The 11,275-nt window shown below is 37.0% G+C and overlaps 1 protein-coding gene across 7 annotated transcripts in view; it reads left to right on the forward strand.

Annotated features, from left to right (window-relative positions):
- The window catches only part of RHOT1 (ras homolog family member T1), a 60,289-nt gene extending 49,609 nt beyond the window's left edge, over positions 1–10,680 (forward strand). For 4 of the 7 annotated variants that reach the window (XM_027625647.1, XM_027625649.1, XM_027625648.1 and 1 more), the window contains one exon: positions 9,573–10,680. In XM_027625647.1, coding sequence (XP_027481448.1) covers positions 9,573–9,690 — 118 coding nt within the window. In that variant the 3' untranslated portion in view covers positions 9,691–10,680. Of the gene's footprint in view, positions 1–7,962; positions 8,107–9,572 lie in introns of all 7 variants that reach the window. The other 3 variants (XM_027625643.1, XM_027625644.1, XM_027625646.1) reach the window with 1 other exon arrangement.
- The last annotated feature ends 595 nt before the right edge of the window (positions 10,681–11,275 follow it).

The raw sequence follows: 11,275 nt of genomic DNA on the forward strand, positions 1-11,275 counted from the left end.
TGCGTGAAGTAACATTAGCAGCCCCACCCCACTGTTGGTACATATAAATCTTGGGGTTCGTTGAAATCAGATTTTTTTTTATATGAGGTGCTATTAAGGCAGCATCCCCTCCTCTCTAATTGTGTACTTGACTCTTTGAATCTAAACACAGATACATATGTATCTCTATTAAATGTCATATTCTTCTTTTTGATCCATTTGTTCTAGCTCAGTCATTTCAAATATTATTTCTGTCATTTGTCCCATTATATATCTCTCTTGGCATTGTGTCATTTGCAAACTTGGTAGATATGTCTTCTTTATCGTTCAAGTTATTGATAAAAATAATGTTGAATACCAAGAGACTGGAGAGAGAGAGGGAGCCAAAGCCAGCAAGCCCTGAAGTATTCCCTTGGAGATCCCTTTTCCCAATGACACAGGTTTAAAATTCTTGGAGAAAGATTATTCTATAAATTAAAAATATTTTATTATCCAGTCCATATTTTATCTTATTATCTTACAGGAGATTTCACAGAGGGCTTTTTTGAAATCAGTATGTAATTTCTAACACATTCCTCTGATCCACCAATGTAGTAATTTTATCTAAATAGGAAGTGACATCTATTTGGTGTCTTATTCTCGGTGAACCCACCTTGGCTCCTAATAATTGCTAATCAAAAACCATCTATTTTACTTATCCTATAAGATCTTGAGTGTCCATATTTGCAGATTGATTCATTGTCTGCATCTTTAGTGACAATTTTATTCTTAGGTCGGTTTAGTCAGCTTCCAAATGGAAAAGGTTGGGTGTGTATTAATGGAAGAGCTTGCCCATGGTAAAGTACTCTGTACAATGATCTTTGAAGACAAATCAGCATATCTTGTCATATCAATTTATAAACTAGAACTAATTTAATGGTAATGTCAGCATACATCCCCAACATCTAGTAATCAAGAATGGAATGAATGAAAAAGATAAGGAGGGAAACCAGTGTACCTTTCAAAGAACTCCTTCCTGATTCCTTGTAGTATGTCAAAATTTTATAGAAGTACAGTGGAAATTTAGGAGTTCTGTATTGAAGTTTTCCCTAGTTTACAGAAGGATGTAGACAAGGGAGATGGGGGTGGAGCCCCAGAACTTAGGTACCTACAGGACCTGGATGGGTAATGTCAATGCACGAAGGTGGCCAAGTATGAGAAGTGAGAGACATAGGGACTGTGCCAGGCCCTGTCTAAAAGAGGCAGCCACGACTTAGCTCTGGCCATTTGTTGTTGTCCAGGCCGGCTGTTGCCAGGTCTTCTGATTCTATGAGACACTAGACATCAGTGTCTTTTTTTATGTGAAATTTCCTGCTATTCAAATAATGGCAAGTAAATTTAAATCTTTAAAAGTACTGATCAGGACAAAACATGTTTACAGACCACCAGCTTGCAACCTCAGTCTTCAGATATGGCCTAGAATTGTGAAATTGCAGGCAAAAGAATAAAAAAGAAGAAAAGGAAGAAAGAAAAAGAAAAACATACACCCAAGGAACGAAACTGTCTCTTTCCCCTTCCCACCAACCAAGTTCTACTCCCTTTTACATGAAGAATCTGAAAAAGTCAAGGGTGTTAGGGTCGCCTCCTTTCTCTACTATCCCTCAGGTTGTGGCAGCCTTTGGTGGTTGATCACTATTGGTTCCCCATGCTAGATAAATCTTAACGTTATAAAGCAGAAAAAGGATTGCTTAATTGGGTAAAAGTCACTTAGGAATTTTTCACTGTAATTCAGTAGGGAGGAGTCTCACTCAACACTAAGTCTTAAGTCTCTGGTTTTAGAAATCTGCCACATCTCGTGTTTGATTTAGAAGTATAAAAGAGTAGTTTTAAAGTTTTTATTTAAGCAAAAAGTTTCATTCAATGTCTGCAAAGAAATTAATAGATGGGTATTGGTACATACATGTTGATCTCAAATTTAATGTCTTGTTTTAGTGTGCTTGTTAACATGTTGGTTGGTGAAATCAATCACTTCCAGAGATAGTACACGTTTGAGGCCACATTCTCCCTTTACCTCCCTCTGCCTCTGTGATTGATTCACTCGAATACCTAAGTACCTGCTTTAGATAGGATCCTGTTGTGAGCCGGGGTAGAATATGAAGATGAAGAAGATAAGGACCTGCCTTTAAGTGCCTTTCTAAATACTATGTTATTAAAAAATTTTTCCTTAGGGGCACCTGGGTGGCTCAGTCGTTGGGCGTCTGCCTTCGGCTCAGGTCATGATCCCAGGGTCCTGGGATCGAGCCCCGCATCGGGCTCCCTGCTCAGCGGGAAGCCTGCTTCTCCCTCTCCCACTCCCCCTGCTTGTGTTCCTGCTGTCACTCTCTCTCTCTCTCTCTGTCAAATAAATAAATAAAATCTTTAAAAAAAATTTTTTTTCCCCTTAAACTTTGGTTATGTTTTCAGTAACCTTAGTCCCTCAGGCTACAAAAGGAAGTGCTATAACCTGATCATGAGAGGATTTAAGCCTAATAATTTATATTTAGGCAGTTCCCACCGATTCATTTCTGAGATTATCCGTTTTTTCCCTAGCTGTCTATCTTTGACCAGTAAATATTGTCCCCCCTTTTTTTGAGCTTATTTGCTGACATTACATATTTTAAGTAGAGAGTAGTAATAATTTTTTCTTTTTAATGTAATTGAATATATATTTATTTCAAGATGTGAGAAAAGTGTTAAACTATGTATCTGACATGTAACTTTGTTCTCTAGTAATTATGGTCTCACCCTAGTGATCTGAACAGGTTTGTTTTTCTTTAGAACAGTTTATGAATAACTGGAATTATTTGAATTTAAATACATTTGGAAGATGATTAATATCTGGTCAGATGATTTTAATCTTTGGCAATGCTATTACACTATTTCAAATAGTGTAAATTATGGCACTGGGAGAATATACCTTCTGATTATATTTTAAATTACCTTTTTGATCTGAAAGTGTTAAAATGATTATGTAGGAGTGAGCTGGATTGTTGGTTTGAACTACCCAGGGTTTTAGTTATCAAGTATTTATTCTTCTGACTTCAGAAGACTCCTACTTTGCATGACGATTTTACTGTACCGTAGTGTGCTGTGGACTTTAGTTTGTCCTTTCCTTTAGGTGTTCATTTTAATTTGTATGTCTGTGTCACTTAGTCATTTTTTAACTCCTCTCAGTCCCTATCCCAGCTAATTTCTGTGTGTAATCCTCCCACTTCTCCTAACCTATAATTTAATCAAAATTGCTTATTTTATAATTTATTATTTTGGTGTGATTTTCCTTAATACATATTTTGGTTTTAGGATTTCTTTCATCCCATTATTTGCATCAGCCATATAAATTATTTGTTCATGTTACTTCTTAAGTTCAGTAGCAGCATTTTACTTTAGCAACCAAGTGCATGGTTCACAGTGAGTATTTACAGTGACCCAAAGGTATGATGGACAGTCATTCTACCCATTGAATTTTTTGCCCAACTTTTTTAATGCATTTTTAAAATTGGGTGTATGTGGCATTTATTTTAAGCCATTTATTAATGTTATTTGCCCATATTGCTTTAATAATCACCTAACTTGTTCCTTAATAGGAGCCCCTTTTTTGAAGAAAGGATTTTACTATTGTCACAGTGAATGAACTGCCTTTTCATAGGATTGCCTTATGAAGAGGATAGGTACCTAGAAATCTTAATGTTCTAGAGAGTCTTCAGGGAATGTAAGAGTTCTGAGGATATTAAGTTATAGTAAACTACTGTATCCATCAAAGTCTGTCCTGTGTTTTAGTTTCATATGAAACTTCTATGTTCCCTTGTATCAAGGTCCTTACAAGGCTTTTCTTTTAATTAGGATACATAGTCATGTTTAAAATTATACAAGAGCTATGTTAATAGATTCTCATTAAGTAAGCTGCTGCTTGCTTATGCGTTTTAAATTTTTTGCCGTTGGTTAGAATATTAAAGGATGCCACAAGGTGGAGTTTGCCTGTTCTGATCTTTAAGTATCAGTAGGTAACATATAGATATTATGTGTTTCCCATGTATCTACGATCATCTGTAAATTTTGGTTCTTCTAATGCTTGGTGAAGCATTTCTTGACATTGATGCACACTTAGGTCCTTTTCCAAAGTATGTTACTATTTAGGCATCCTCAGTTAACAGCTTTCTTAACGATTTGTGCTGCAGTTCATCTTTTTTGAATACAATATTTTGACTTCTTGACCTATCTTGAGAAATACCTTATTAAAAGATTTCATGCCTACTAGTTCAATTAGAAGAATTGTCATTATTAAAATTATTATTAAGAGTAATGGCATTATTATTAGAAATGAATGTAAAAGATACTTCACCGGGCAAAAACAAAACACCAAGAAAACAATGGGAGGAATAAAAGCAGGGAGGCCCAGGGGCACCTGGGTGGCTCAGTCAGTTAAGCGTCTGCCTTCAGCTCAGGTCATGATCCCAGGGTCCTGGGATCGAGCCCCGTGTTGGGCTCCCTGCTCAGCGGGGAGTCTGCTTCTCCCTCTGCCTCTGCCAATCCCCCTGCTTGAGCTCGATCTTTCTCCCTCAAATAAATAAAATCTTAAAAAAAAAAAAAAGCAGGGAGGCCCAGAAGGCTTTAAAAAGCAAGTGAAATATTTAAAAACAGAACGCTTAACTACAATTTTGGTGACCTCGGTACAGTTTTCAACTTGAGCTACGTAATTGCAACTAGGAAAAAGCTGTATGTACTGTCTATGAGCCCTAGTAACTAGGTTCCATGCGTTACAGTTAGGTAGGCGGTTGCGAAGTATTAACTTAAAAATTCCTACTTGAAATACATATGTGGATAGAATTATAAAATTAGAACATTCATATTCCTGCATCTGTGCACCTCTGCTTTGGGTTTGGAAAGGATCGGGTAGTGAGATGAAAAGAATGCAATCTAGGAAATTCACATCTATTTCTGCAAAGTTGCATGGGACGAGTGGTAAACGTGCCTGGTGGGACTGCTCTTCCCGCAGTCTCAGTGCGCTGCTCTTGATTTCGCTCCACTGAACTTTTCTTTCCTCCTCATGAGAGCCTGCAACTGACATCTGGACCTTTCTGGATTCTCCCCCTTCCTTCAATTCTAATTTTTGCAGACTTTTAGGTCTCTGCAATATAGTCTATATACCCCAGATATAAAGTCCTGGGACACATTATAAAAAACAATATTAAAAATACCCTATATGGGAATAGCCAGAATGGTTTAATTCCATTGAGCCCTTTAGAATTTGAGTATTTTGTTTCTAAATATTGTAACTGATACCATTCCTTTTATTATTGGTCAAATACATTGAACCAATAAAGATTTTAACTCATGTTCTTATATATGTCATAAATTGCAGAGTGAATCAAAAGTATCTTGTATGCCTTCTTTAAGGCATTCTGTGCAAAGGTACATAGGAACTGTGGTCACTCTGTTATATGCCTTGTTTACACAGACATTTCTTAATTTAAGCCTTTATTGCCTGAAGTTTGAAACCTCCCCTTCTCTCTGCCTTACTAAGTAGCAGCGTAGGGGTGCGTGGCCGGCTCGGTCAGTAGAGCATGCAACTCTTGATCGCCAGGTTGTGAGTTCAAGCCCTGCATTAGGCGCAGAGCCTACTTTAAAAATACAAACAAACAAACAAAAGCGCTTGTCATCTGATTGACATATGAGCCCTCAGCACTTCTAAGCAGAAAGCCAGCATCCAATATGGAAGAATTTTCCATCTCAGAATTTAGAAGCTCTGACAAATTTCAGATGATTAATTAAGGATTATATTCCAGCATTAATCATTATTTCTTATGTTCTAAAAAGAGATACTTCTGACCTAAATTATTGTATATAGAGAAGGAAAATGTGATTCTGTTATTATCAATAGATTTTTTTATTTTTATTTTTAAGATTTTATTTGTCAGAGAGAGAGCTAGTGAGACAAGCAGGGGGAGAGGCAGAGGGAGAAGCAGGCTCCCTGCTGAGCAGGGAGCCCGATGCAGGGCTCCATCCCAGGACCCTGGGACCATGACCTGAGCCGAAAGCAGATGCTTAACAACTGAGCCACTGGGCGCCCCTCAGTAGGTTTTTTAAAAAGAATCTTTATACACACACATGCACACAGATTTTTGACCTTGTAACATTCATTTTTGGGAAGTCTCTTAAGGAAACTATACTAAATACAGAGAAAAATCTTATGTAGAAGGATATTCATCCCTTTAGTTATAGTCACCAGTAAATGGAGACAGCCACCCATAGGGGAATCAGATATAATAAAGCTGTTTAAAATGATGTTTCTGTAATTTGTGAAAAAGTCCTACATAATAGTAAATTTTTAAAAGGATATAAAATTTATAAAGTATACACACTGTGTTTGCAGCTATGTAAGAAACATGTAGGAAAAGTCTAAAAGGAGATACCCTAAGTATTAATTAGTTGCCTTAGGTGATGGGACTCTAGGTCATTTTTTTTCTTCCTACTTTTATTTTCTTTGTATCTTATAATGAGCATATATTACCTTTTTGACAGTAAAAAAATAAACTAAAAAGAGAAAAGTATGCCATAAGATAATTTATTCTAAAATGATATTTTATGTGAGTCATTTTGAAAAACTTATACTTTTGAATTGTGGAAGAATTATTTTTGCTTGAGTTTTGAAATGAACTAGGAAGCAGCTTTATGAAACTATTACTCTGCTTCAGCTTGAGACCTGAAATGACAAACATGGCTCAGTTCTCAATATGTATGGAACACAATTAAGATCGTCACACTGTTCTCTGTTCAGGTGCTGTCAGTCAGCTAAGCAGTGACAGGTGTGCCATCCATTATAAATGCGTTCTCATACAGAGAGATCCTGGTTAGTGCAGCTTTTAAATGCACATGCTAACGGCATAAAATAGGTCTCTAAGTAGCTTCCCAGGTCTATAGGTGTCTTAAATAACCACTCTAAGGTTGATGGAGTCATTACAAGTTAATAGTTGCCTTAAGTTTTAAACTGGCTATGTCTTCGCCATGTATCTGTATTGTTTCTCATATGTAAATATGAATTGCTGTTCTGCCTATGGAAGGCTATACTATAGCTTGTGGAAAACAGTGATTACTATCTTGAAATGCAAAAGTAAACTAAGCAATAAAGTCAGAATAAGTTATTTCATGAATGGTAATACTTGCTTAAAATACAACAAAGGGAGCTGTGTGAAACAGATTCCAGACTTGAAAAATATTTATGAGAAGTCATTTTGACTGACTTTAATGTGATGACAGCTAGCTTTAATCTTAGTCCTTTTCTTCCACAAATTAAAAAATAAATGTAAAAAAAAGAATCTTTTAAAAATCCTCCATCAGTGAAGGTGCATAAAAATCAGAGCGAGACCAAAGCCAAAGCAGAAGCTTTACTGCCCTTTTAGCCTGTGTTCTCACTTTAAATTCTATGCATCTCTGTTGATTTGGAGTTACACACTGTGAGACTCTCATTGTAGGTCTCTGATAGTCCATGAGTTGGGGTGTTGGACTCAATTTTTTGCAGATGTATGTCTGCAGTTGTTGGTAGTCTGCAGTCAGAAGCATCAGTACATTTTGTGATGAATAGTTGTTAGCCTCATTTTGAATGAATACCCATGATCACCACCTACGGACAGGTGCTGTTCAGGGACTGGATTCCAGGGCTTCTCTTAGTGTTTCAGACCTACCAGGACCAGCCTCGCAGGGATATATAGAGAATGTCTATAACAGCCTTAGGTTTTCTTGCCTGGTATGTGAGTGTTTTTAAAAAGTACCCATAGATTTTTTTTTTTTTGGAAGTTTGGCAATTTGTTACAGAATACATTTATTTTAAATATAGAAAGCACGAGATGCATCATATTAGGGTGGCAACTCAATTTCTGTGTGGGATGTTTAATTGAGAGATGTTATTTTCAGTCCCCTTCTTTTGTGAGCTCTGCTGTGAACTGCAAACTGTGTGCATGTGTATAAAAGGTTAAGAGCCCGGGTAGCTGAGTGGGGTGCCATGATGTTAGCCAAGGACGAAGGCAGGATTACTCACCAGGTGCACGCCGTCAGCTCTGTAGAAGATTCTGTCTTCATGGAGTCATCCCATGGTCCACTTTGTCTTGAAGCCAGGTAACATTTCCCACAACCAGTGGGTTGGCCTTGTTGGGGTTTTTCCAACTGGAAAAACTGAAACCTATGAATTTTCTTCCCTAACTTGAAATCAATCAATCAATAAAACATTGCCTGTTGGAGGAACTAACTCACAAGGTGGAATGAACCTGTGTTATCACTTTGCTTTTGTAAAATAATAGGAGTGATTTTTTTTTCTTTTTCTTTCTTTTTTTTTTTTTTTTTAGGAACTGGGGAGGATAAGAAATTGGAGTGCTGTGTGTTGTTTTGCCATGGTGATAAGCATGGAGCACCCTGGCTTGTATTATAGACTTGTTTCTAGGAGGGGCAGATTGCATTTTGTGATAACTAATCCGATCGTCACTCTGTTACTGAGGCAAAGTCGTTTTGTACAGTTGATATTCTTGGCTCTTAACTCTTTTGCATATGTCAGTGTCCTGGTCTTTTAACGATGTCTGACTTTTGCTTCAAATCTGTTTGTTTCTTAGTTGTTAAATAACCTGACCTAGACAGTCTGAGCTCTAATTCTGTAAGTTTTCTACATCTCCTCAATTGTGCTCATTTAACTAAAACTCCAGTGACACTTGAATAAAATATTCCAGCTTTTGCTTTCAAGCGTTATCCTCTTTCTGGTAAGCTGTCATACTTGAGACTCTTGAGGGTGCTTAGCAGTGTCATTAACTGAGCATGCTCACAAACTCAGTTTGTGGTACAGGCTGTCCCTTTTCTTGTCATGCATAATATGGCCTCTTTTATGTCATTTACCTTTCAGTCCATCATGTTACATGATGTCCTTTAGTTCATGCCATTGTCACTGCCTGTCTGACTAATATCAGGGTTGGTTTTTTGGGGTTTTTTTTTTTTTTTTAATTTTCTTTCTTTAACCAGCAGTAACCCAATTAATGTGAACTGGTAAATCTTCCCCATGCCCTTTGGGATTTTTTTGGTAAATTTTTATGGGGCTCAGTGTTTCCAAAGTTGATTTTGAGCATTGCTCTTAGAAAAGTATGGTCACTTGTCACTTAACTGCTTACATGATAGCTTTTGATTCCGGGGCACAGGAGATCACATATTAAGTTCCATGAAATGGACTCTCAAAATTGTGAGATCTTGGTTCTACCTCTCATTTTGAAGGACCGTGGTGGGATTAAAAAGTAGTAGGTTGATTTGTCTACATTCTCCATTTCCCATGTGAAGAAAATGTCTAAAATTTTAGATGTTGATTACTCCCAAGTAGTAGCTAACTGTAAAGACATTCGTCTTTATTAATGTCTTCATTATGTCTTAAGATAATGATTATCTAAGCGATGTACATGTGGCTATATTGATAAATGTTTTTGGTAAGCATTACTGTATGCAATTAGCCTGACAAGTGTGCTAATACTTCCCTAAAAGTAGACTGTTAATATAATTGGTATTTTCATACTAATCATGTTTTGAACATTAATTATATTTTCTGACTACAGGCACGTGACACAAGCTGACCTCAAGAGCTCCACGTTTTGGCTTCGAGCAAGTTTTGGTGCTACTGTTTTTGCAGTTTTGGGTTTTGCTATGTACAAAGCATTGTTGAAACAGCGATGATTAAAAAAAAAAAATACTGGCCCTACCAAAAACAAATACTTTTATGTATTTATGTATGCTTTAAATTCTGCTAGAAATATTGAGATATTTATACATGCAGAGTTACTTTATTAATATTTGTAATTCATGCATAAGAGTATTTTAATGATAGTTATAACTGCAGTATTGGCTAGCATATGGAAAGAAAGAGCTTAACAGCCAAACTAAAATGGCTAAATTTCAGAGGCCAAAAGGGAATATTTTGTAAATAATGTACATATTCAGGCAAGATACGGTCTCCCAAACTAAATTCTAGAAATGATGTTTCTAGATGTTTCTACATGGTATTGTTAGTGTTTGGTTGGCCCACTCTCCTAGATCTAAGTCAGCTCAGAGATTGTATTTACTCATGGATCACTTATTTATTTCACATTTTACTCAGAACGATCCTTTGGGTTCTTTAAAGAACACCAGGCACAATTTGCCATTTTCTCTCCATTTTTAAAAACAGATGTGTCCCAGTCGGCTCACACCTCTCTTTCAGTCACTCGTTGGCAGGCCAGCCTCAAAGCTGTCGTGCCGTGTAGAAAGTTGCATAGCTGAGTGAAGTGCTTCTTGAAGGAAGGAGTGAGTTAAAGGCAGTTAGCTGGGGCATTACCTATATGATTATGTTGCTTCCTTTGTCTGTATGTGGAATTTTATAGCCCTTTCAATCAAATGAGAAAAAAGATTTGTATATTATCAATGTTTTTAGTTTAAATAAACAGTCACCGTTACTACTACTGAACTTCCTCCCCCAGTGTACATCATTTGATAACGGCCGTGTCTGTTATAACGTCTTAGAGTGGCTGCACGTGTCAAAGTGTTCTCTGTTTGGCTAGGATAACCTGGAGGCAGCACTTGTTTAAATGGTAAAATAAATCTAATGAACATAAGCTCTCATGATAAACCTACTTTTTTCCCATCATCAACCTTTTCGAGTATTTAAATAAATAACTGCTGTGGACCATGCTCTTGAGTTTTTTGTCTTACGAAGTAAATATTTCTGTACAGGTGTGAATGGAGTCCTCTGGTTTCTATCTTTCTTACCTTGAAAATTATTTTTTGTTCAAGCAGATAATACTCATTAGGAAAGAGGAGAAGTATGATTTGTATATAGAAGAGGAAGTCTATTTTAAAGTTGTGGGCAAATCTATTCTTCGAGGAGGCCAGTTGTTTTCTCTCGCGTATACCTAGCTTCATGTGGTTTCTGCTGTGACGTACGTGTTTACCTGCTCCTCTAACATGGATTTTTTTTTCCTTTTTGCTGTTCTGATGGACGTCTAAAGACCACACTCCCTGAGCAGCTGGAAACAGCATACCTTATGAGCTCTACACTTGTAAAATAACCTGTGCCGTGTTTAGCTGCGTACTTGCCTGTCCCCCCACTTCCCATTTCCATTCTAAATTTGAGGAAGGAAAATTAAGCAAAAATCTGGCGACTGCTCATTTTCATTTTCTCGGAGTCTCCTACTTAGATGTGTCAGTTACACAGCTTCCAATGACAGTCCATTCTTGCCTTCCAAGTTCTTCCTGTTGAGACCCAAATGGATACACCTTATAGGTT

This window comes from Zalophus californianus, chromosome 16 (assembly GCF_009762305.2).
Source record: "Zalophus californianus isolate mZalCal1 chromosome 16, mZalCal1.pri.v2, whole genome shotgun sequence".
NCBI lineage: Eukaryota > Metazoa > Chordata > Mammalia > Carnivora > Otariidae > Zalophus > Zalophus californianus.